Below are 26,398 nucleotides of genomic sequence, written 5' to 3'. Positions count from 1 at the left end.
GTGACAGCTGTGACTGCTGTGACCCCAGCAGGACAGGAGCACCACACCTGCCTCAAGCAGATGTTCTTCAAGCACCAAATCTGAGCCTTGCTTATGTAATTTGTGGTATTGTATGTTAAGGCTGCTGTTCTCCCTCACAGTCTGTGTCTGAGCAGAGTTGGCATCAAGGTTAAAAGCCAGTCAATAATTAAAATGTAGGTAATACAACTCAGATGTTTTAGCTCATGATTGTCACTCTCTGCTATGGTCCTACAAGATCTTTGATGCCCCCATGGCTGCCCTCAGCGCTGGGACCAGCAGCCCAGCTCAGCCCAGGTCCCACCCTGCTGCTCACCCACGGTCTGTCCCAGCTGGGACAAGCCCTCTTCCCACTGCATCCTGCCTCCACTTCCTCTTGGCACCCTCTTTGCACAAAGACAGGACAGACCATTTCAAACAAAGCAGGCTTTATGGATGTTCTGTCCAAGATGAAGCCGAGGTGAAACACTCACAGGTCACTGCACTGCAGCCTCCACTTCCAGCTGACTTCTCCTGGAGGGCTGCTGTCCATCCCCAGGGTGTCCCTGCTGGTCTGTCCCAGCTGCTGGAGGGCAGCAGGAGGGGCTGGCTGCAGGAGGGGCTGGGCAGGACGTGGGGTGGCCTCCAGGAGCCCCCAGCAGCCCCTGCCTACCCCTGGGGAGGGCTGGAGGCACAGCAGCACACGGCCACAGGCACCGGCCTGTCCTGCCCTGCCCTTCCCTTCCCACAGCTGGGAAGTTTGGCACCTTTTCCAATCAGCCCAGGATGGAGCAAACTTCCCCAGGCAGGAGCCAGATGAGAGGCACAGCCACCCTTGCTGCCACGTGCTGCTCGTCTCTTTGGCCTGACTCCTGCTCTGCAGGTCCATTCACACTCTCAGGTGGACACTCTAAGGGCAAATTAGAGAACTTGAAGATACAACTCATACTTTTTCCACTGATCTCAGCCCCAGCTTCCCTGGCAGGACTCCAGCAGTCTCAAGTGCACGGATTCCCATTTGATTTGGGGGTCAGTGGCCAGGAGGGCAGGACCCCAGGGCACCCCAGGTCAGCACAGCCCCATGAGTGTCCTACAGCTGCTCTGCTGTGCCCTGGGTGAAGACCCAGTGGGAGATTCCAGGTCTCTTTGGCCTTTTTAAGGAGCTCAGGCTGCTGCAGGTCTGCACCCTTGTCAGCAAAACTGCCAGAGCTGCCAGGTGCCTGCAGCTCACAGAACTTCCCTCAGCAAATTGCTCATGACATGTCTGTGTCCTCCTTCAAGGAGCATGGAAAGTCCAAGACCATAAGTGAAGTTTTTGCAATTTCCTTTATTCCCTCCAAAACAAGCACACAATCTTGTTTGATCTAATTAAAAAAATTGCTGTGTTATCACTGGGAAAGACTGGAATCATTTTGAGTCTTGAGCTAGGTCTTTCCAATTCCAGGAAACTGTAAACGGCCCATCCCCAGTTATATTTATTGTAGCCTGCAGATCAGAGCACTTGCTGGGATTACATCATGCCAGCTGGGCAGAGTTTCAACATTTCTGACATTCATTCTCCTGCATGTGCTTCAGCCAGAGTTCCTTTCTGTAAAATAGGCATTTATAAGAAATGGAAACAGCTTGCAGCTAGCCCTGAACCCTCACGGCTTCCGACCCAGAAGCAGCTCGTTTTGGTTGGCTGCCCCTTGGCAGTTTTTAAGGCTGATAGTCCATCCCTGCTCCTAAAAAAACTCACTCTGCATTAACCCCTCGCTACCTGGAAAGCCTTTGGGAGGAAGAGGCATTTCCTGCCCACAGATGACCTCGGTCACCAAACTGTGACAGCAGTTGGGTGGTCCTTAGTGGGGAACCATGGCAATGTTTGGGTTATAGGAACAGCTCTGCACCCATTTTTTAAGTCCCAAAAAGGAAGGTTTGTTTCTGAGTTGATGGGGAAAGGGAACAGAGGCAGATGGGGGTAGGGGGAAATTGGAGAGGGCTTGAATTGAAGCAGGTTTCTCTTAAAGCAGGTAGAAAAGAGGAACAAACAAACCTTCACAGAGTGGGGTCTGGAAGGGCTGCTGAGCCTGGTGGGCATGGGAAGGTCCTGATGCAGAGATGGAAGGAAACAGCCAGGGCCACAGGGAAAGAGATAAGAGTCTCCCTCTCACAGTGCTCCAGCTCTTCCCCTCCACAAACCCCTGCCCCATCCTGTGGTTGTTCACTCCCCCCCCAGTTACTGCCTGGGCATGCAGAATGGGCTCTGCTGCCTCCCTGGGCTCACTACCAAGGCACCAGAGGCAGCTTTCTGTGGCAGCCCCAGCCCCAGCTCTCCCTGTCCCCATCTCCCCATGGTCAGAGCACACATTCCCCACTGTGGACCTTCTCCCCTGGCTGGGTTCACAGGGGAAGGGAAAATCTTCAAAGCAAAGACTGTCAGGAGCTCTTTCCCCCAGGACACCTTAGAGATTTGGAACCCAAGGCTCACCTGGAGGTGAATGCAGCTCTTCAGTCTGTGCCCACCTTGGCAAGCATGCCTGCCCTGAAGTGTGCTGGTTTTCTGCCCTTTACCTTCCAGCTCCTCGAAGTGCTCCTGGATGTTCAGAGCCTCAGGTTCACCCCATGGCACACAGGGTTCTACATTAACCACGATTTCTTCCATTAGCACAGGATCAGAGCCACCCTGAGCTGCTTAAACAGGAAGAGCAATGGTGCCAGAGAAAAAAGACCCAGTGGGAGATTCCAGGTCTCTTTGGCCTTTTTAAGGAGAGCCTCTGTATCTGATCCATAACCCCCCTCCTTGGAGGCCATGCCAGGAGCTACATGGCTGATGTCATCCAGGTCACCTTTTTGGTATCAGTTGGATTCCAGTTTTCCCAGGAGCTCTTTATCTCAGGGCACTGGCAGAGAGGGAGAGGTCTGTGTTATAGAATAACAAACACAACTTGCTGGAGGATCAGTTTGGGATTGAATTTGGTTTTAAATAAAGATACTATTAGATATTACTTCTGCATTCAACAATCCTAGATTGGGATGCCCCTGGATCAAGTAAATGTGATAAAATATGTCAGTGATCTCTGTGTCTTAGCTTACTGATAAAACAAGGGAAATGGTAATTCATGGAGGGAATATGAAAAAAGGTGTCCAAGGTAAGACACCTGTCAAATAAGGCTGGAGCAGGGCTACGATTCTGCAGAGAATAAAGATGTTGACATTATGGAAATTCTTGGGTGATTAACTGGGTGGAGCAGAAGGGCTTTATGGCCAACCATATGACTCCCTGAGATTATTCCTTCATTATACTTTTATACATGACAAATTTAAGTGTATATTCTTGCTACCTTAGATAAGCTGCTGAAAGGGTGGTTAGTGTAGTGAGATAAATGATAGGAAAGACTCAGTTTAATAAGGAGAAGGCTTTGTAAGAGTGCTGGGAGGGAGCCTGACACTCAATAACATTGTGGAGACACAAGTTATTTCCTTCTTTCAGCATAAAGATAGCAAAAAAACAAACAAGCATAAGGGCATCCCAGGCTGGGCAGGCCCTGCTCCATGGAAACGTGCCATGCAGATGTGGGGCAGGACAGAGATAGAAAGGTCAATTAGGTGTCATTAAGCAGGATCTGCCTGGGTTTAAACCCAAGGAAAGAAGGGGAGATTGAGGGGTGGGGCTGTTAACTTTCCTTCATGCATTTCTATTCTAGGTCAATTTATTTGGTGTCTGATGTCAATTCCTGACAAGGTACAGACTAAAAAAGGCAGTAAGGGTCTCAAGAGTACTGAAATCATGGATCAAAAAAAAGTTACTGTTCAAAATTCATTTAAGGTGTTTGATACATTTGGTATGTGCAGATCTTGGCCCATGAAACCAGGAAGCTCAGAATTCATTTTTTCTAAAGCTGGGTGAGCAATGAAAGCAAACCATGGGAGGCTGTAACTCAAAAGCATAATCTTTTTTTGTCAATATTTATGTTGTATAAGAGGTGGTGTGACTATTTTTGTAGATGACATTTACACTGAAACATCAAATATCTTCTGTCTTTTACAGGTTATGTTTATGTTAGTTTCTATTTGTCCTAGTAATACCTAGTATTTCTCCTTCTTTGATTATTTTTTAATTTACCTAATGTGTTGTATCTTTATCTACAGTAAAATCTCGGTGGTGAATGGTGCCTCTCTCAGCAAAAAGACCCAACTGGAGGATCCCACCACAAGTTAAGTGTGCCAAGCAGACAAAAAAACATTAGTTAAGAGAAAGCACGGGACTCCTACAGGGTGTTTCTCTGCAGTTGAAACCAACCTGGTTGGGGCTTTTCTTTTATCTTTATATTAAAAGAAGAAAACTTGCCAGAGCAGGCAGTCAGTGCAGTGGTGTCACACTCCTGTCTCAGCTGCCCATGCATCTTTGTACCTCTCCCCAGTATAAATTCCTGTTGCATATGACTACAAATCTTCTTCAAATTATGTAAGTAATTAAAAATGCTCGAATATTCTGCTGAATAGAATGCACCTTGAAGTCATTGGGTGAAAATCTAATCTCCCTGTCATACAGTTACAGTGGACTGAAGAGAAATCCTGATGGCTTCAGTAGCCTTCTGCCATGCTGCCATTTCCCTTCCTCAGGCTTCCTCCAAGAGGGATAAGAGGGGACAATACCACTGGCCACCATTTATCATAGAATCACAAAATCCCAGGGTGTTTTGGATTGGAAAAGACCTCAAAGTTGCCAACACTTTGGAATAAGGACACTTTCCAGCAGACCAGGTTGCTTCAAGCCCCATCCAAGCTATCCTTGAACACTTTCAGGGACAGAACATCCTCTCTGGGCAACCTGTTGCAGGGTGTCACCACCATCACAGGCAAGAATTTCTTTTTAATATCTAATCAGAACGTATCCTTCTGCTAAGCATGAAGCCATTCCCCTTGCCACCTGCCGCTGGTGTGCTGAGGCCAGGCGGGTACCTGGCGCAGGCTGTTCCCTGGTTTAGGTGCACCGTGATGTGCACAGGAAACGCTCTGGCGACCCCATCGTCTCTTCCTGAAAAGGGGGCTGGGAAGGGAACAGGATATCCCTGCGGGACGGGGGCTGGGTCCCTCGGGAGGACGGGGACAGGGTCCCTCCATGGGACAGGAACTGGATATCTCTGTGGGACAGGGACTAGATCCCTCCATGGGATAGAAGGTGGATCCCTCGGTGGGACGGGGGCCCGGCGCTGGATCCCGGGCGGCGCTGGTTCCGGCGGGGAAGCGCGGGCGAGCGGCGGGGCGGGGCCGGGCCGGCAGCGGGGGAGCCGCGCCCCCCGAGCCGCTGGTGCTACAACAGCGTGATTTCCCCGAAGTGATGCTGCGGCGGCCGCCAATGACGGGCGCGTCCACCCCTCGCCGCGGCGCGGATTGGCCGGGCGGCGGCCGGGCCCGGGCGCGGGGAATCCCGGAGCCGCCGCGTTATACCCGCGGGCGCGGCCCGCGGCTGCCAGAACCGGGCGGCGGGCGGAGGGTGCGCGTCGGCCGGGAGAGCCACAGCTCGGCACTGCAGGGCACAGCACAGGTGGGTCCTGCTGCACCCTATCCCATCCTATCCTATCCACCCTATCCCATCCTGTTCTATCCACCCTATCCCATCCTATCCTATCCACCCTATCCCATCCTGTCTTATCCTACCCTATCCCATCCTGTCCCATCCTGTCTTATCCTACCCTATTCCATCCCAGCCTCTCTTATCCCATCCCGCCGTTAGCCCCTGCTTTGCGCAGCACGGAGGCTCCAGGGGAAGGAAGGCGCCCCGCAGGGTCCCTGGGAGCGGTGCCAGGGGCTCGGCGCCGCTGAATTGCGCTGGTCGAGAGGCGGCAGCGCCGGCCCCCGTGAGCGGAGCGGTTGTGGAGGCGGAGCGGGGGCACTGCCCCACAGCCGGCGGGGTGGGCACCGCGCATCCTCCTGCGGGCAGCGGCCGCGGGGCACGCACAAGCCCCGGGGGACAGGCTGGGCCGGGCCGGGCTGTCCGTGCGGAGCCGCGGGGCCGGGCTCGGCTCCTCTCGGCCGCTGAGCCCCGGCGGAGCGGAGCGGAGCGGGCGGCCCGAGCCCCGCTGCTCGGGGCAGCTCTTGGCACACCCTGGCCCGGGGCGGGCACTCTCCGGGACTCCGCCGAGCGGGTTGTTGGTGAAAGTTAGAAACGCGTTCTTGGGGCAATCTTGGGCCGTGTGTCTTGGAAAAACACCGCAAACAGGAAATTATTTGTGCGAAGGAAGCGCCAGGAGGGCCGGTGCTCGCGGCGCTGCTCGGGACGGGTGGCGGTGGGACTGGGGATCCCACCTGCAGCAGCACCGCTGCCCCTGCCTTGCGCAACTTAATTAATAATAAACTTTTGAGGAGAGGGTTTTGCAGTCGGTGGCTGTAGGGCGGGGGGGCACCCGCACCCGGTGGCGGCGGTGGCGGGACCCAAAACGGGCTCGGAACCGGGCTCAGAACCGGGCTCGGAACCTGGCTCAGAACCGGGCTCCCCGCGGGCTAAGCGGTCCCAGCAGAGCTCCCCACGCAGCACGGGCCGAGCACCCAGTGCTGCCATCGGCCTCTGCCGAATTCCAAACCTTGGCCCTGCTTTGGAGCTGAGCCAGGCGGAGCAGGAAGCACTTCCCTCCAGGAGAGGGTGAGAGCCACTGAACGAGTTGAGACTCTGGAAAAGTAGCTCTCGGTAGCACAGTGGTGATGCTGAGCACAGGCGGCATGGGAGGGGCGACACTGCAGAGTGCTTAAAACAGCGATGAGAGTTTGTCTGACCTGTTCGTCACTCCTTGCACAGCCAACATGCCGGTGTCAAGAATGCGCATGAGGCCGTGGTTGGAAATGCAGATTGATTCCAATCAAATACCTGGACTGATATGGATTAACAAGGTGAGGCTGCTTTGTACTATCATCATCGTTAGTAGTACTACTTGTGTAGCGTTAATATTCCTTGTTCTTAAATGACACTAAACACAAGTCAAGATCATAAAGGAAAAGACATGGAGAAAACCTGCCAGCATTATGCTTAAAAAGCAACAGCTTTTGTTTGCAGAAAAGATAGCTCTGCTTGGTACACAGTGGAGTAGTTCCATTTTTCCCTCGGAAAATTCCCAGGAGGGGAATGATAAATTGCAATGAAAACATTCTGGGTATGTTGGAGAATGAAGAAACCTTCAAAATTGCTTTTAACTCCTGCTGCTCATTGAGCCAAGTCACCTCCTGTTCCAGATAAGCAGCTGCTGTTACACTCCAGTTGCTTCCATTTTTAAGATCCTGCCTGAAAGAAGTGTTGGATTTTTTGGTCTGTAAGGCATATCCCTGTTACCAGGGTGTAGCACAGGTCGAGATCACTGAGCTTATTGAACCAAGCCTCTGAAGTTTCCATATCCACCCCTAGAGGACATTTAAGCTTCATTTTTTGTAGGATTGCTGCAGGATATTATGGGCAACTTAAAAAAGGGGATTCTCTGACAAAATCTATCTAGAAAAAATGCTTTAATTTATGACATAATAATAAGTTAGATGCAATGTATTGAAATTATTTGGGGATAAAGTTGATAATATTGCTGACTTCTACTGTACTGTAGTACCTTTGGGTTTTTTTCCCAATTTCAGAAATCATATAAAGCCTTAAATGCCATGAACAAAATAGATGGAACAATGGCTATTTAATTAAAATATAGATTAAATAACCATTGTAGTTATATGCCAATAGTTATAACCCCCCTGCTCTAAAATACAGAGCAGGGGTGTTAGAACATTTCTGAGATGCAACTGAGAACTCTGATTAAATCCATCATTCCAAACTGGCATGTGACATTTCTTTTTAAATTCAAATCTCTACTGGTTAAATTTCAGGATAAGAGGATCTTTCAGATCCCATGGAAACATGCAGCTAAGCATGGCTGGGACATGGAGAAGGATGCCTGCCTTTTCAGGAGCTGGGCCATTCACACAGGTGGGTGCTGCCTTTGCATTCCCATCACTCACATGACTGGCTTGAGCAAGGCTTTTTTTTTTGCCTTGCCTTACACTGGTAGTTAGATTAACTACTAGCACACATGCCAGAAAATAGAATGTTGGTATCTTTTGGTGGGAAAAAACAGCACTGGGAAGTCTAAAACACACAACCCATCTCTTATTTATAGGAAGGTATAAAGAAGGTGAGAAAGATCCTGATCCAAAAACCTGGAAGGCAAATTTCCGCTGTGCCATGAATTCCCTGCCTGACATTGAAGAAGTGAAGGATAAAAGCATCAACAAGGGCTCCAGTGCTGTCAGGGTTTACAGGATGCTGCCACCCTTGACAAAGCACCAGAAGAAAGGTAAGCCCTTGGCAATCCACTGCTTAAACAGCACTTAAAGGTCCTGCTCTATACAAGCAGGGGGTGACTGACCTGTTGGTAGCACTGGTGCTACTGGGCTTGCTCACTGGGCATTGCTGGGAACAGCTTGTACAAACAGTTCATTTTATCCCAAATTCCTTAAACATGCCCAAAGGCAGCATCAGGGGGTCAGGGGTATGGCTGGTGGTGGCAGTAGCTGAGCTTGCTGAGCAGGTTTCAAGGCTGCAAGAGCTCACACTTGCCTAAAATGTGCAGCCCTTTCTCACATTCGTCTGATTTTATTTCACAGAAAGGAAGTCAAAGTCTTCAAGAGAGGCAAGAAACAAGAGCAAGAGAAAGGTATGTATGTGTCTGTAGAGGCAGCTTAAGAAGTTAGAGGTTTTGGTGGTTTTCTTTCTTAACTTTTTTCATATGGGAACTTGCACGTTCTTAGACAAGTCTTTCATGCTTTACCCTTGTTTTCAGTGTTATGAAGAGACAAGGCTGAAAGAGTCAGCAGAAAGCTTAACCAACACTCCTCTGCCAGATGACCACAGTGGCTACACCATTCACGACTATGCAGGGCAGGAAGTGGAGGTGGAGAGCCCAGCCATCACCTTAGGTGAGACGCTGGGTTTAGGGCTGAGCAGAGTGGAAAATGCCATTTGTGCTAAACCCACGGTCCAAGATGAGTCCTGGGGCTGTGGCAGCTGCAGTGTCAGAGTGGGAGGGAGGAAAGAGGGCTGTCTGTCTGTCCTGTGAGTGCCAACCCCTGGTGCATCCCACAGACCTGTCCTCCTGCGAGGTGAGCGGCTCCCTGAGCGACTGGAGGCCACCGATGGAGGTGACCATGGCTGACAGCACCAACGACCTCTACCAGCTCCAGGTGTCTCCCCTGGCTTCCTCCTCAGAGGGTGGGTATTTCCTTTTTCCCAGCCCAGCCTTTCACTGCTCTGCTGGAGGCAAGGCAGCAGGATGAAGGAGTGCCTGGGCCAACAGGAGAAACAAGAGCTATCTTGTAGAAAAACAACCCCCACCTGATAGATTTTGGGAATTTGGAGTTACCAAACCAACCAGGGTGCAGAAGGGCAGAGCTGGCACATGCCACCTACCCGTGGGTGAAAGGCTCTGAAATGCCTCCTGCTCCAGCAGAGATGGTGGAGGTAGCCATGCTTGCCACTGAAATAAATAATTAATGTGGATAGATCAGAGTGGTTCTTCACTGGGGTGCAAATCATCTTCCTCCTCTCACCTTCCACAGCAAGTGGGCTCTGCTCTGTTGAGCCCTGGGGAGGCATCAGAGCTGGCTGGAGCCCTGCACCTCCACATGCAGTTGCTGAAGAGCATCAGAGATGAAGGGCTGTGAGGAGTTGGGGGAGGGCATGAATAAAATGTGGTCATGTTATGTGACAAGAGAATATGAAGCAGGTTTTGTGGTGAAGAAGCAGAAGTATGAGGGCTAAAACTTGACATCTACGTTTTCTTCCCTTTTTTTTATGTGCTTACAAAACAGTCACAGACGAAGATGAAGAGGAAATAAATCAGGATATTTTAAAGGTAAAAGCAGATTTTCTGGTCAGAATAAAATTGTCCAAAGTTGGTGTTTGTACCAAGAGAGAAAGGGGAGCAGGGATCTGATCCAGTCTCATATGAGCTGAACGTACTCCTTCTTAATGAGGAAGGCTGAAAAATTAAAAATAAAAAGAAAGCTGCTTTGCAAACATGAACTGGAGAGGACACACCAAGGGAAATATTTACCCTTCATGTGAAAGTCAGAGGAAGTTACTGAGTACTGCTAGGACTAGAGGTTCATAGAATCAAAGAATCATTAAGGTTGGGAAAGACCTCTAAGACATCAAGTCCAACCATCAGCCCAGCACCACCACCATGTTAATTAAACATGTCCTCAGGTGCCCTATCATCACTTTTTGAACAATTCCAGGGATGATGAGTCCACCACTTCCCTGGTCAGCCTGTTCCAATGCTTGACAATCCTTTCCATGAAAATTTCTTCTCTAATACCCATTATAAACTTCCCTTGGCACAACCTGAGGCCATTTCCTTGCTCTCAGGCTGTTGTATTAGGGTCTGCAATGATCCTCTGGACTTTTCAGTTTTGCCCTTCCCCCCACCTCTGACATGTTTAGCTCCTAATCTGCATTTCCAGACATGGTCATGCTCATCCCACTGATAAGATAGGAAGAGATGAAAAGGTGCTCCAGCCCTTGCTGTTTTCCATGTTTTTTTTTAAACTGACAAAACAAGTTTTCTATAACTTAGCATGAGAAAATAGATCCTGTTGCTCACCTGTCTTCTAATTAATGGCAAGTAAACATTGCACCCACAGCAGGAAGGAGCAGTTTTTACCATCTCCTTGTTCTCTTGCAGCTGCTTGGACCAGCCCAAGACTGGCACAGCACCAACATTGGGGGGAAAGGCTTTCTGACCAACGAGTCAGGCACCCAGAGCCTGTGCAGCACCTACGGATACAAGGAGCAGGATGGGGACATTGACACCACATCAGGTACAGCTCCTGGGCTGGCCCTGACAGTCAGGGCCACAGGGGGATGCTGAAAAGGCACTGACTGGAAGGCAGCAAAGGAAATGGTGGAATTCACCATCCTTGTGTTCTGAGATTGCCAAGCAGCCTGCTGGAAGGCTGTAAGGAATTTGTTGACAAAAAAGAAAAGTCAAAAACAGCTCCAGTAAGCAAAGCCTGCAGACTTCAGGGTTATACATGTGTAAGTTAGGTTGGCTTTCAGGAACTCCTTGGAATATAACTGAAGAATTTCCTCTAGCAATAGCTTAAATGAAACAGTTTAATAGAAAGCATTTGATGTGTTTTAGGAAAATAATAAAGTATTTACTATCATCTGAGAAATCTTTCAATTTTTGATATTTATTTTTAATATATCTATACGCTATTTTGCTCTTGCTGCATTGATTCAGTGCCCATTCTTGGTTCCTTTTCCCTAGGAGAGATAGATTTCAGGCTCTACGACCAGAAAAACCTAGACTTCTCCTGGCTGGATACAGTGAGGCCAACCATGCAAGTCATTCCCTGTGGATTGTAAACCCTTGGCTTCCTCCAACCACAGACTGCTCTTAGATCAAAACTTCAACAAGCGTGGGAGAGTGGAAGAAATTTTTTTGTTACTGACTGAAGGATGAAAGTGGCTTTTCTATTCCGTTTGAACTGTAGGCCTGGAAGGGTTAGCATGAAAACCACCATGATCAATGTTCACAAGGAACCCATCCCACTGGCAGGACTCTGGTGCTCAAGGTGCTCAGCTGCAGCTCCCACCTCACTGCTCTGGAGGTGAAGCTTCTGCTGGAAGGTGTCACTGTGCCATGGAGCCTGAGCTGGTGGGGTGCCACAGGCCTGGGGAGCAGGTTACCATCCTCCCCATGTGTGCTGTGACGAGCACTTTACCCACAGAGTGCTTACAGGAGACACTGCAGACAAGTCTCTGACTGTTAGTTTTGATTGCTGCTTACCTGTGCAACACTGGTGACGTTGAGCTTAACTGTCATTACACTTCTGGAGAGAAATTACGCTAATGGGCCATCTCTTCTTTGATTTACTCCATCATATAGTTCACCTTTCAGACCCTTCAACTCTGTAAATAGACCACTAAAATGTGAAGATTCAGTTTAGGCTTTGCTTCCACCTAGTCCATTCCCCAGGTGCACTCCTAGGATGCTCTCTGCCATAGACATGCCCGATCCCTTTCCCCAGAAGAGTTCAAGAGCTGCTGCATGAAACAATTTTGCACTGATAGGGGCAGAGCTCTTTATTTTTACCATGCCTTTTGTAGATTCCTTCTGGCACTCTGTGGGGATTCCTCCAGTACTGCACACCAGCTATAACATCCCACAGATCTTCTGGATCAGCATATGCAGGCAAGTGCTGGATGGAAGAGGTTCTAATGTGTGTGTGTAATAGATAGGAATCAAATCACTAAGCTGGAAAAGATTATTTTTCATGTACATTTTATTTTTGTATATAAAGTGTTGTATAAAATGTTGTTTAATAAAATGTTTTATATATGACATGTTTACTTTTTCTCATGGAAGAGCTCTGAGGATGCATTCCAGCTTCCTTGAAAACACCCAAACAGATGCACTGTTGAGACAGTTGGAGGGGTTTTTTCATGACTCATGAAAGCACAAAGAATTTAGTTTGCTCTACCCCCCAGCCTCTTCCAAGTGCAGCTGGTGGGTGGAATCCTCCATGGCAGGGAAGGGGAGCCCTGGTGCTGGTAGTGAGTTTGTATTTGCCATCATCTGCGGGTCAGACCCGACTCAGAGCAAGGCTGTGCTGCAAAGTCCTGTACAGCAAGTCCCTGCTGTGGCTGTTCTGTCAGCAGAACCACTGGCTTTGGTACTAGAGCACCAGTGAAGGCCAAGACCTCAGGTCTGCCTAAAAAGAGAGCACAGGCACAATTCAGAAGGCAGGGGGAAAGCAAGCTGGTTTTCCCCTGAATATTTGATTCATTTGCTGTATTTCATGCTGTAAGGGTCTAACATCATTGCATCATGTGTGCTTGGATACAAGTGAGGCTGAGGCAGTGTGTGAGAGGCACAGGCACTGACTCTGCCTGGAAAGCCCCTCTGCTGTGCTGGCCTCTGGAGAATAACTTCATTTTCTGGGCCAGAGCCAAGGAGAATATTGGGCTGCAGGAGAGGAAGACCCAGCCCAAGGGGCTGGAACAAAGAGGACATTTCCTACTGCCTTTGGCACAGGCTTTGCTGCACTGACCCGCAGGGCAGGGACAGATGAGAGCTCCCTGAGGGAGGAGGGAGAGCTGAGTGCCAGGTCATGGGTCTCAAACGCAGCGCAGTGAAGTGGAGGGGCAGCCTGGGGAGGTCCCTTTTCAGGTCGATCATTAACCAGCCCTCCCTGGCAGCCCAGGAGGCACCTTGGGCAGAGAGCAGCTTCTGATGAGCTCAGGCTGGCCCTGCAGGAGGCTGGGAGTGTGGGGACTGTGCTGTCCCCCCAGAGCTGCCACGCTCCCTGGCCTGGAGGCCCCTGTGTTGGGAATCCCCTGCAGCTGGGAATCCCTGAGTCCCTGGGCTGCCTTCAATCACACACACACCCCTAAAATCCTGCAGGTCTAGAGCAGGAACATGTTGTGTACAAGCAAAGAAATCACCCACCAGATTCTCAGCCTTCCAGTGTTTAAAGTGAGCTTGTAAAAGAGACAGAGAGCAACTTTTAACTGGGCAGACAGTGACAGGACAAGGGACATGGCTACAAACTGACACAGGGTAGGGTTGGACTGAATAGAGGCTGGGAAGAAATTCCTGACTCTGGAGAGTGCTGAGGCCCTGGCACAGCCTGTCCAGAGCAGCTGTGACTGCCCCATCCCTGGAAGTGTTCAAGGCCAGGCTGAGAGGGGCTTGGAGCAGCCTGGGATAATGAAAGGTGTCTGTGCCCATGGCAGGTTGGAGAAAAATGACCTTTAAGGTCCCTTCCAGCCCAAAGCATTTGATGATTCTATGATTCCACGAGCAGATTTGTGTCCTGGCCAGCTGCAGCAGCAGCTCCCACCAGGGAAAGAATGTGGGGCTGCAGGCCCAGAGCTACCTCCAGCCCTGGGACAGGACCCCAGCTCAGCACCACCAGCACAAGGAGGAAATCAGGCTTAAGAGCCCTTGCAAGTTAACACACGTGGGGGCAGGGGGCAGGAGAGAGATGGGAAACTTTCTATGATGCAAGCATTGCTAAAAATAAGGTGGAGATTGATTCACCCATTCATGCATTAAAAGGGGCATGCTTTTCACAAATATCCTTACATGCAAAAAAAAAACCACCCCAGCATTGAAGTGTTCACAGATAAAAGGTTCAATTCCCAAGATTTGGAAACAGAATAAAGCAGCAGCAAGTGCCTCACAGCTTGAGGCAGAGACATGCTCCAAGACTATTTTACCAGGATGTTGGAAATGCTTTCCCTTGCTGCCTGCCAAGGTACCTGCATGTCTGACTGTCTGACTGCATGTTGGGTATTTTACCAGTGAAAAGTGGTAAAGTCCAAGGACAGAATTTGGTAGTTATTCAGCTATTGAAGCATCTGGATGGATAAATTCTACCCCCAGGTACATAGTGTCAGTTTTGCTGTTTTGAACTCTTTGGGAGGGGAAGATAAACAGAGTGGTGCTCTCCAGCTCAGGAGTGAGAGACTTAGGGGCTGCTATGCTGAGCTGGTGCCTGACTGCTCCTCCATCACCTCCAGGGCACGTGGGACTTGCAGAAGCAACAGACTAAAGAGACTTTTAGGCCACCTGTACATAGAGAAGCATCATCAGCTCTTTAGCATTAACTCCCTGCACAGGCCATGTGATAGAAACAGTTTTAAACCTTGACTCCGGATTTTTCTGAACTTGCCTATCCTAATCAAGCTCTTCACAAACCAAATAAACTCTTCATAAACCCAACTCTTATTTTGTTGGAATAAGAGCTGTTTTCACCTGTCCTATGCACACAGCTAAATTACCTGGGAAGTGTTCACATCACAGGAGAGCAGGTCCCTGGGGAGAGCTGCTCAGCCCTTTCAAACCCAGCCAGAGCAATAAAGGAAAGTTTCTATGGGCAGGGCTCAAAGGGCAAGAAGGTTCTTGTGCCATGAACCTTGCATGACAGAGAGAAAGATCTAAAGGCAGTGAAGCTGTTGCAAAAATAAAGATAACTTCTCTGAGGTGGAAAACAAAAAGGAGTCGTTGTGTAATCATTGGGCATTTAGGAAATGAACGGAGCTACTGCTGCCGGCTTGGAAGGGTTTCCATCACCTACCCCATCCTTACACCATCACTGGCTGCAGCTCACCTGTGAGCCTTGGAACCATTCAAAAACAAACTAAAAAAACCCTTTATTTAGCTTTAGAGCCTTAGGCCATCAGCAGAACAAAACTTCCTGAAATAGTGTCAGACATAATCCCACATGCTGAATGCAGGAAAGCTCTGCAGCAGCTCAAGCACAGATCCTGCATTCAGCTGCTGCCTGGTGCCAGCAGAGGTTTCAGGGCTGCAGACGCAGGATCTCACACATCCCGCAACTGAAGCTTTACCCAGGGAAAACCTGGGACCTGTACACAAGGAGTTGTTGCTTTGCCCCCAGTTTTTGTCCAAATGGATTCTCAGTGAGTGGCTCAGCAGTGCCTGGGGAAGCCTCTGGCTCTTGGCTGCCCAGAGAGTGGCACCTCACATAGACTTTGCCTTCCAGGCAGCAGAAGGTCATCTTGCAGTTATCCTTTCACCTTTATTTGCTGTGATGACTGAGTCCTGATAATCACACACATTTCCAAGCAGTCACATGATTTACAATATCACACCTGGAATAGATAGCAGTGCCACAGCTATGAATTTATAACTGAAAAAAGCAGTGGGATATTTATTTGTGGTGCAAAGGCAAACTATTGCTTAGAAAGCAACCAAATGTCTTGGACTACAAGCACTTCTCTCTACTGAGGATCATTCCTCCTCTCCAGTTCCACAAGGGCCCAATTTCCCCCCGTGTTTGTAAAAACACAACATGATAAAGACAGAAACTTCCTCAGGGCAAAAGCCTCTCTCAGAGAAGGAAAGAAATGTTAGCTGTAGAAAAGTTAGTGCTAGAACTTAGAGGGGGAAATATCTTTCCTAGAAAGGGAGATAGGGAGGAAAGTCACATTTTCATGGACCAGCTGTATCAAAGTTGTGTTTTCCCTTTCACCAATTGCTTCAGTTCACTGCCTGCACCCTCTCCCACCACAGTACTGCACTTCAGAGTTTTTTCTCCCACATTTTCCTATCCTCTTCAACATTTCTCTCATTGTTAACTCATCCCTGTTCCTCTCCAGCCCTTCTATGTGCAAAACCCCCAAGGCAGTAATAAAAGCAACAAGAAAAGCAGCATAGTGGAACCCAGGCACTTGCACTATGTGCAAGTACCACTAACCTTTGGTCTCATTTGTCCTGATAAGGTCAGGATGTGAATGCAGCCAGCGTGGTTCCCTGCCATGCACTCTGTCCTAGCACAGCTTCCCCAGAGAAAGAAGAAGCTGGAAAATGGGAAACTTCCCATGGCCCCTTCCAAAGTTCCAACAAGAGCATGGCACACACTGCCATTAGCTGAACTCTCACAAAGGCACATCAACCCAAGCCAGCAGAAGTCTTAAATTGCCTAAAACTTTGAAAATCTGCTCATCCCGCTGGATTTGGTCACCAAGCAGATATGAGCAGAGATGTCACACACAGGATGAAGGACTCAGGGCTGCCAGGCATGAACATTCCCAACCCACTGAGTGTCTTGCTGGCCATGGTGCAAGGGCAGTGCCACATCACAGGCAGCATGACAGGAAGGTGGGAGATGGCCAGGAGCCACAGGGCTCAGAGATGAGGAGGGCCAGGGACTGGGCAAGGAGCAGATCAGATGACCCATCCAACCAAAAGCTCTGTGCCAGAAGTTACCAGAGTCTGTCTGCATCAACACCAAGGCAGTTACCATCTGTTCTGGTGTATGAGGCTGGAAATCTAACACAAACACATGGGTGAAACGGGCACTGGGAAACAGCAGGAGATATCCAGGAATAAGGGATCAGATCTGCAGAGAAAACAGGGCAGCAAACCCAGCCTCTCTCCTTGCTTTCTGACAGCTGACATGTGCAGCTCTCCTCAGCCTTTTTAGCTTCAAAATGATCCACTCCCTTCATTTTGCTCATGATTCATACAGAAACCTCACCCTGGAGCCTTTGAAGAGCCTGGCAGTCAGCCCCCAGCCAGCCTGAGGTGCCAGGTGGGCTGAGGGGTGAGAAGCTGTCACAGCCAGAGCAGCAGCTCAGAGCTCACCAGGGTCTCCCAGCTCCAGCAGGGAGCAGAGGCTGAGCTGGTGGCCCACCAGGTTGCCAGGGCACAGTCCCTGGGCCAGAAGAGCAGCAGAACATGTTAGCTGAGCTGTGGGGAGAGCTGGGTGCTCAGCTGTCACCCATGAGCTCAGCACCTTTTCTGCAGTAATGGTGTCACACTTACAGCCAAGGACTCCTGCCTGTTGTGCTTGTTCCCCATCACACAGCACACTGTGGTCACAGCATCAAAGCTGGGGCAAGCCAAGATGTGTCCAGCATCTTCTGGGGACCTTCCAGGGGAATTCACCTTCAACAGCACTACACAACAGCCTGAGCACAAATAGCTGCCTGCCAGCCACAGGCAGAGGGAAGGACTTTGTTCTGTTTGTGTGGATCAATGGCTGAAAACACAAAAACAAGGGAGTGGTAAAAGGCAGGTTCTCAAAGGAAGGAGGAAGGAGAAGGGTCTGAGGAACTCTGGGCAGCCAGAAAATAGCTGGAGGTTTTGCTCCTTTCAAAGCATGCGTGGTTTGGCATTGATAACACAGAGAATGGAGGACAGCAAACAGCATAAGAATACTGGCCCTGGTTCAAATTGAATTGAGCACAAGCATTACACATATCAGCTATTAAATAACAAGAGTCAGGTGAACCACAGCATATCCACTAAATATGCCCAGTTTCAATATCTCCATTGCAAGAATATGTTTCACTGAGTTTGTTCTTTTGTCAGCTTAATGTTACAAAGATTTCACCAACAGTGTTCAGGCAGCAGAAGCTAACTGGGAAGACAAGTCCAGACAGGTACCAGCTTTGTTTTCACCATTTTTCTTGTTGAAGAAAGCAGGAAGCAGAGTGGGACTGTGCTGGCCTGTGCCAGCCTTGTGGAACAGGCTAGTTCTTAGGATATTTTTAACAATTCTGGAGGGATATGGCATAGATTACTAGTGGCAATATTTAAAATCAGCAAGTGAACCATGTTAGACATCTGTATTTCATGTAGAAATAATAATTCTCTGTTTTATTCCTACCCAGGGCAATCCTTCACCATCAGCTTTGGAGGAGCATTACTGGGATTTCTCCTGCCTTGCCTGTCTCACCCCATGCATTTGTAACACCCCAAAAAGGCTTCCCACAGAGAAACATGAGGAGCTTTGCTGGAAGCACAGGCTGAGCCCCTCAGTGCCATCCCTAATGAAGAGCTCAGCTCACTTCCCTCCAGTATTTTACTCACATTAAACAGGTAACAAATATTCTACATATTCTCATCAGCATCCTGAGAGAAGCAGCTCACCAAGGTGTTTGATTACAATGCACACACCTTTAGGTAAAAGGAGCATTCATGGGTTATTTAAGAGAGGGAACAGCCCTTGATCTGCTCACAGGTATGAGGAAGCCTTGAAATAACATTTTTTCTGGGTTCCACAGCAGGGTGACATCTCCTTCCACCAAGGAAGTGAGTGCCAAGGAGTACAGCCAGGCTCAGTGGGTGTCCTGCCAAGGTGGTGTCTCCAGGATCAGCAATGACTCTGCTCTGACAGCTTCTGTAGGGACTAAAATGTTCTGGAGAAAAGGAGGTTCAGGACAGATCCTCATTGCTCTCTACAGCTCCCTGACAGGAGGGTGGAGCCAGGAGGGGATCAGCCTCCTCTCCCAGGTAGGCAGTGATAGGACAACAGGAAATGGCCTCAAGCTGTGCCAGGGGAGATTTCGTTTGGATATTCGGAACAATTTCTGCATGGAAAATGCTGCCAAGCCCAGGAATGGTGTAGCCAGGGCAGCAGTGGAGTCACCATCCCTGGAGGGATGTAAAAGACATGTGGATGTGGTGCCTGGGGACACAGTTTAGTGCTGGGCCTGGCAGTGCTGGGGGAATGGTTGGACTCCATGATCTCAGAGGGTTTTCCAGCCTAAATGATTCTGGGATTCTGTAGCTACAGACCCCCCCAGTAGGATGGAGGCAGGGGTCAGGGGAGCTGCACATTCGGCCATTCCCAGTGCCAAGGCTGGGGCACTAATGCTGTGCTACATAAACAGATTGCATGGAACCTTACAGATCCAAGCTGAGACAAAATTTCTGTATTTCAGGGGAAACAGCTAGCTGCCCTGGGGAAGGTCCTTCTTGTCAGGAGGAACAACTTCCTCCCTAAGCCATATTTGAAGGCTGAGGACTCGTGTTGGAGCAGAGGTTTCCCTGTTTTAGAAAGGAGGAATCTGCAGAAGCATTGGGAGCCACTGGGGTGGCAGGGGCTGCACTCCCACCTCCCACTGCCTCGGCTGGAAGGAGCCACCCCATCATCACCATGACCTATTCACATGGCCTTTGGAAAGACAAGGAGGAAGATGCTGGTCCTCCAGTTTGTTTCTTTTTGCTTTCAGAGCAGGAGCTGGGGAGGGGTGAGTGTGATGCTGCCCTTAGCACAGGCTCTCCTCCCAGCAGAGAGGATGTGTGAGAAAACCACAGCTGCCCTCCCACACACAGGATGGGCACAGCACCCCTCAGCACAGACCCATTCCTACCACCAGGAAAGGGCCTGCAAGGGCTCATCTTCAACCCCTTCAGAGAACAACCCAGGGCAGCTGAACCACCTTTGTGGCAGAGTTTCACAATGAACTTGCTGTGGTTCAGCAAACCTCAGGCACCTTGCATTTGGGGAATAGGAACCTCAGCCACTGAGATCAGCAGGATATGAGCCCAGCTCTACAGGAAAATGAACTTGCTACAGTGTCAAAACTCAATATAAAACTCAAGAACTTGGTGCTCAGGACTCATCCCCTGCTGCAGGCACCCCAAGCTCAGGGGTGCCTGCTGGGGTACCCCACTATGTGCCATGAAGAGCCCAGCACAGCTTTCTGCTCTGGAAAATAAACTCAGAAAATTGAGAAAAACTATGAGAAAGGTTCGTGCTACACTTGATAACAACTTGCAGCCCCTTGCACCTCTGCTGAGCAAACCACCATTTCCTGAACTGAGGTGTCAGGCATGAAATATTTCACATGCTGGGGCAACCGTCACCGTCTGCTGAGCGACAAACAGAACTGCAGCCTTTCCTGGTATTAATGCATAAATCAGGGTGTGTCCTGTGTGGCTGCTTGTGATTCTGTAATGAAAACTCGCTGTCTTGTTGGGGAGGCAGCAGCAAAAATGTTTGTGTGGCCAGTCTTAAGTTCAGCCTAAATGACTTTCTAGCCAAGAGTTTCTGTAGTGTACAGAGTGCTCACATGTGCTGCAGCACTGCCAGAAGTATCTGTGGGCACCAGGTAAGGCCATGTCTGAAGAACCAAGAACATGCTTCTTTTTCCCCATTTATCCATTTCTTCCACCTCCCATCTCACCAATGGGAAATGACTCGGCTGTAACTCATGGGCTTGTAGCAGGCTGATCTCTGCAGAAGCATTTATTTTTGTTATTATCCCTCCAGGCACTCTTTGACTATCCCACCAATTCCAATGGGATTCTGGCCCATGCAGTTATTAGGGTAGATAGTTTTAGGACTTTGACTGCTTTTAGGGTGAGGAAGACGGTTGCATTTATTATAGTGTATAGGTAGAAGTGGAGGAGGGGAAGCTTAGGGTTGTAAATGATAATGATTGCTATTCAGCCCAGAAGTGCCAGCAGCCAGTGTGTTCTGTGGCCACCAAGTCAGCTCCTGCTTGGCCCTGCAGCTCACACAGCCTTTTCTCTTTAGGCCTCCACATGGATGTACACCAAGACAAGCACACCCAAAAGATGGGAGGAAGTGATTCTCCCCTCTACTAGAACACAGCAGACCACACTAGAATACCCTACCCAGTTTTGTGTTCTTCCAGTACAAGAAAGGCACAGACACAATGGAGAAAAAAGCCCCAAAAGTCTGAAGCCACCAGCACAACCAGGGCACTGAGCCCTGGCTGAGAGAGGAGTTGTTCTGCTGCAGAAGGAGAGGTTTTGGGGGCTCACAACACTCTCCTGCCAGGGGCTTATTGAGAGAACAGACCCAGGCTCTGCCCAGGGTGCATGGTAAGGGCACAAAAGAGAAGGGGGACAAGGGGCAAAAGCCAAAATAACAAGTTTAGCTGGGATATTAGGGGATGTTTCTTCCTGCAAGGCCAGCCAAAGAGTGGGACAGCTCATGGGAGGTTTCCCAGATTGGAAACAGCTCAGGGCAACTTGGTCTAACCTAGCAGCTGACTACAGGTTGGATGCTGGAGTACAGCCCTCCTGAGGACCCTTCCCATAAAAATTATCTTACAAGACTAGTTCTGCCATGTTCTTCATACAGAAACCACACCACTGCAAGTGGTGCAGTCCACCAGAAGCTCTCTGCTTTTCCCCTCCTGCTTAGAGCACTGATTTACCACCTGTCAGTCATCTTTCTTTAATCAGCAGCCAGCTTCAGACCGCACTTACAGAGAAGCTGTTCTCCTGGTTGATCTTGGTGATGTTTCAGTTAAGGTTTATGGTCAGCCTCCAGTTCTTTCACTCCTGCCAGACACAGGAACACTGCTGTCAGTGTCTGCTCCCTCACTCACTGCACCTTTCTTTACTGCACAAGTTCAACAGCAGAAAGCCCCCAGGTGAACCCACCCATATCAGCTCCAAAAGCAGAGCTGAATCCAACAGAATGTGCATGGCATTTCTACACCAGCTGTGGCATTCTGTACACTAAAGTGCTGGCTTCATACTTGCTTTATCACACTCCAAGAACCACCAAGGATTCTAAACTTATTATCCAAGGAAAGATGAAACATCAATAACAAATATTCCTCCCTCAAACCAAGAAGTACTGGACCAAAAGCTCTGACTGAGCCAGAAGGAGGGAATTACCTTCACAGGCTGAGACTACTGCAGGAGGATGTGGAGGCCCACCTGCTGCCCTGCCTCTGGCTCCAGAGGGACAATGAGATGAGCACAGCCATTGCTTCTGCAGAGCCCTCAGAAGCCCAGCCTGCTCTGGGCTCTGATCTCTCACAGCTGGGATCACAAGTGCTTTCAATTTCTCTGGAATTTATTTTCTCAAACGATCTAGATGCAATAGCTAAAACCCAAGAGGCCCCTTGCCCTCTGTAAAATGTGAAAAAGTTCTGTGAAGGTAATTTTAATGTTCATTATTGCTAGAATAAGCCACAATAGACAATTCCTCATTTCCTACTGAAGAATACAGGAGTGGAGGGTAATTGGCACAGATGAGTTAGGAAGATGGTGCCTTGGAAGTTCCTCTTTTTTTGCATGATATTCCTATTCACACATGGCAGGCATTGCCTTCTCATGGTCCATTGGAACAGAGGAACAGGAAAAATAAGCACAGAAAAAAAAAAAAGAATATGTGCAGTGAAAGACAGGGAAAGCTGGAAATATGGAAGAAACAAAAAGTAGAAAAGGAAAGTTGAGAATCAGTAGAATTTGGCTTCCACTATGAATGAACAAAAACCAAAAAATAAACCCAACCAAAACAAAAAGTTTCATTTTGAAAATGCAACACTTACTGTGCCAGAGACACATTTGTGCAGACAGCTCCATCAGAATGCTTTCCTTGTTTTCCTCTACTTTTCAGAGCACTCAGTACTGCTCCTAAATTATTTTGATTCATGCCAATCCATGACAGCCCACAGCACCCAGTGCATGGAAACCACTGGTTTACTGATCTTCAGAGGGTAAAACAGAATTAAATCCAAGAATGGTTGCAGCAGCTTTAAGCTACTTGCAGTTCAAAGAAGATACAAACTTCTTTAGATGGAATTGCTTGACCAAGAGTTATTAAAGCTACAGGGTCTAGGTTTACCTGCTCTTAATTCTTCCCCAGTGTCCCAGTAAATTAGTTTGGGGTCTTCTCTCCAGCCCCAGGATAGTGGCAAACCAGTGCACCTCCACTGTCAGGACTGCACTTCTGGTATCTCTCCACCACTTCTATGCTTGGGTAACAAGCAATAAAAAATTCAAATTATATCAGAGTACCTTTGCAGAGAGGAGCTGTTGTGCTGCCAGCTCCCAGCCTGGCTCTGCTGCCCTTGGGAGGCTCCTGCTTCCAGATAAATGGATCTACTGGCTCCCTTCCCCCTGTGCTAAATAACATCCCTGCAAAGCCCTGGTGATGGCAGGATGCAGCCACCGAGGAGTGCCCCGGGTCTATTGCACCATGGAAAACCCCAGCGCTGAGCTCAGCTGAAGAGCTGCAGCTGCTGGTTACAACACTCAAATGCAAATGGAAATAAAAAAACTTCCACAAAGTAAACAGCACCACACTGAAGCATGCAAAAAATGCATTACAGCAGCTTTACTTCCTATTTCCTTTTCCTTACAGCTCTGAAAATTATAGCTGCAGAACTCCTTGGGGCTTTTGTGGACAGTTGCTTGTGATCAGGCTGCTGTGGCACTGGCTGAGTATTCAGGAGCCATGTACCACACACCCACCACGCCCATAGGATCATCATTTAGGGTGGAAAAGCCCTTTAAGAACTGTGGCCAGAGCCCTACACATAGCATGGTGCAAATGTCTTACTCTAGCTTGTACTGCTTGTAGTCACAAAAAAGAGAAAAATTATGTAGAAAGGATAATAAACACCCTTTTGAAGACAAAATGCAATAGGAACCTCAAAGATTCATTTAAAATAGCTCAGGTATGTCTTTGTCCAAGGTTCAGGAATCCTTGACAAGAAACTTGGGAGAGGGCTTGGAGACCATGAAAGAGGCAGCATTAGGAAACAGGAACTGAAGCAATATCTGATGGGAAAAGAGAAGTGACTGGGATATTTCTCAGCTGGTTTCACATCCAGGCATCTCCTTTCATGCACAGTCACTCCTGCTTTAAAATGGGTGGGAAAGTGGGAGGTTGGAGCCAGACCACAGATTGCCCAGGGTATGGGGCTGATGGAAACATCATCATGTGGAGACTGATTTATGAGGCACTTCTTATTTAAGAGAGAATTTTTCCTCTCAAGCAAAACCAGCAGGCTGCCAGCAGGGGTACTCCTGTTTGATATGGTTGTAGCTTCTGCATTACCTCCCTCAAAATACGTGGTTGTGTGGGTTTATTTTAGAATAGCCAAATACCCAGGAGGGTCTATGTTTCTGCTTTCTCATATTTACATATAAATAAACCACTTAAATATACTCCAGCACCACAACAGCCAGCAAACCCAGCTACACCCACAGAGACTGGGCTGGGTTTAATTTCTAACAATTCTGCCAAGCAGGTACTCCCCACTTCTTCCTACAGTAACTTGTGGTGATGTACTTCGTTTAAAGACATGTTTGGAGAGGCTGTTTTATTGCAAGTGTTTCTTCAGTACCAATTTTAAACTCACATTTTCACCCATCAGCTGCTTCATGGGAGCACAGATTGGTTTGGGCTGGAAGAGACCTTAAAGACCAATCTCATTCCAAAGCCCACCATGGGCAGGCACACCTTCCAGTGGAGCAGGCTGATCCAGAGCCCCATCCAAGCTGGCCTAGAACACTTCAGTGTCTCCCATTCATTCCCATTCACTGAACACTGGGAGCTGCTGGGGCTTCTGTGCTCAGTGGCTGGGGGCTCCCCCCAGAGCAGCTTTTTACCTTCCATCAAAGAGAAATCTGGTGTCTCCACAACCATGAGCTGAGGCAAGATTTGCAGTGCAGAGGAGGAAAGCAGCACAGCTGGAAATGCAGGGAGGTTTGGGTAAATCACAGCAGAACCCATAGGATTGCCCCCACTGTGGGGTGCTGAGCATGACCTGAACACGAGGCTTCTGTGTTGTGTCCTGAACATACACAACAAGGATGATGCAATTTACCACAGGTTCATTTTTCACAGTCTTTTATCAGAGTAATTTAGAAACATCAGCAGACTGGTGATGACTGAACTTACCCTCACCTTAAAGCAGCCTGGGAAATATTAACCACAAACATGAAATTAACATACCACAGCCACAGGCTTTTTGGCTGGTCTTTTTTTTCTCTTCTTAGGGTTGTTTTTTTTAGCTCATTAGCCATGATACCTTTTATAAATACCTTTTATAAAGGTATTTGTAACACTGCAAAAAAGAACTGAAAGTTCCAGAGGTGCATTTTATGCACTACAAAATAGGGTTTCTTCCAGTTAACTATCTTAAATTTGACTTTTGCTGTATCCCAGTATAACACTCAGCTTGAAAAGAGCATATGTGAGCTATATCCTTGAAAGGAGTGTATGTTATAATGGCATACTTGAACCAATGTTTTACATGTGCAAAGGAGAAATTACTCCTGCCAACATCTTTGAGGACACTTAAATACTAAAATAGGTGCTATCCTTTTCCAAAACACATTTTATTTAAATTCCTTTTAAACACAATTTAATTTGCAGTGCAGCAGCCAAACAATCTCTACATAATATCTGACTAGGGTATAGTACTCTATTTTTAGGATAATAAACCTATATGGAGTCCCACAGATAGTTAAGTGAAGACCCAAAGCCTGGCATGAGAACTGATCCCTGATTTAAACCTCCTTAAAAAAAAAATCTAACAGCCTCAGAAGACCAGATAATTAAGATACTATGTACACATTCATGCATTTGTGCCTATGGGAAAATGAGATTTATTTTCCTAATTCATAAAAAATCCAACTTCTAATGCATCAGCAGCTGCTTCCTTGCAACAGGTGCCACAGCCAGAAGCCTACACCTCTCCCTTGCAGCCTACAAACTGTGCCACACCTACAGGTGATTCTGACTTTCCTTCTCAGCTCCATGGACAAGCACATCCTCTCAGTGTGGCAGAGTCCTCAGTGACACAGAACAGCAGCTCACCTTCAAACAGCTCAGTGTGCCAGGACAGAAAGCTCTCACTGACCTGTGCCTTTGCCTTTTCCTTGCAGCCTTTCATTTCCAGAGCAGGCACTGAGGCATTGCACTTTGCCTCTCAGCTGAGTGCTTTATCATATTGCTGGAGTCCCACGTGTCCATCTCCTTCTGGCACAAACTGCTGCTGTTGAAACATGCTGATATGATGTGCTTTCCTGCTCAGCTATTCACACCATCACATTCTGTGTCCTGCTTGCAGTCTGGATCTGAACCCAGGCGTTTCTGGTTACATCTCACACACACAGATGTGCCAGGAGGGAAAGGTTGCTTGGACATTGCCACTTACATTCAAAAATGTCCATTCACTCTGCACATGACAGCTTTCTTCCCTTCACATCCTTCAAACTTCACATTGGAGCCATGCACTTTCTTTATTTCTCAGCTGCACTCAGCCTCCCCCACTTTGACTTCTCTACTCCTTTTCTCCTGGCCTTGCTGTGCATGGACTTTTCCTCTAAGACACCCACTGTGT

The 26,398-nt window shown here is 48.5% G+C and overlaps 1 protein-coding gene and 2 long non-coding RNA genes across 4 annotated transcripts in view; 1 reads left to right on the top strand and 2 right to left on the bottom strand.

Annotated features, from left to right (window-relative positions):
* Positions 1 to 1,304: 1,304 nt before the first annotated feature.
* LOC129126885 (uncharacterized) lies at positions 1,305 to 3,412 on the bottom strand. The gene is made up of 2 exons (XR_008535126.2): positions 2,468 to 3,412; positions 1,305 to 1,585 (listed from the first exon to the last, which is right to left on the bottom strand). It is a non-coding gene; the product is annotated as an uncharacterized LOC129126885 (long non-coding RNA).
* A 1,956-nt stretch (positions 3,413 to 5,368) lies between these two features.
* On the top strand, positions 5,369 to 12,356 carry IRF1 (interferon regulatory factor 1). Of its 2 annotated transcripts, XM_054643119.2 has the most exons (10): positions 5,370 to 5,527; positions 6,776 to 6,867; positions 7,837 to 7,936; positions 8,127 to 8,303; positions 8,614 to 8,663; positions 8,790 to 8,925; positions 9,092 to 9,217; positions 9,817 to 9,860; positions 10,692 to 10,827; positions 11,280 to 12,356. In XM_054643119.2, exons 2-10 carry the CDS (start codon positions 6,781 to 6,783, stop codon positions 11,375 to 11,377), a joined length of 954 nt encoding a protein of 317 aa, XP_054499094.1. In that variant the 5' UTR covers positions 5,370 to 5,527; positions 6,776 to 6,780; the 3' UTR covers positions 11,378 to 12,356. The 2 variants fall into 2 exon arrangements, with proteins under 2 accessions (XP_054499095.1, XP_054499094.1); XM_054643120.2 differs by lacking the exon at positions 9,817 to 9,860 and having other exon boundaries at positions 5,369 to 5,527.
* The window catches only part of LOC129126886 (uncharacterized), a 25,359-nt gene continuing 11,240 nt past the window's right edge, over positions 12,280 to 26,398 (bottom strand). Inside the window, exon 2 of the long non-coding RNA XR_008535127.2 lies at positions 12,280 to 12,726. This is a non-coding gene — a long non-coding RNA (uncharacterized LOC129126886). The remainder of the gene's footprint in view (positions 12,727 to 26,398) is intronic.

This window comes from Agelaius phoeniceus, chromosome 15 (genome assembly GCF_051311805.1).
Source record: "Agelaius phoeniceus isolate bAgePho1 chromosome 15, bAgePho1.hap1, whole genome shotgun sequence".
Classification (NCBI taxonomy): domain Eukaryota; kingdom Metazoa; phylum Chordata; class Aves; order Passeriformes; family Icteridae; genus Agelaius; species Agelaius phoeniceus.
Note: the sequence above shows the minus strand (reverse complement) of the source record. Positions and strands in the feature narration are given on the sequence as shown.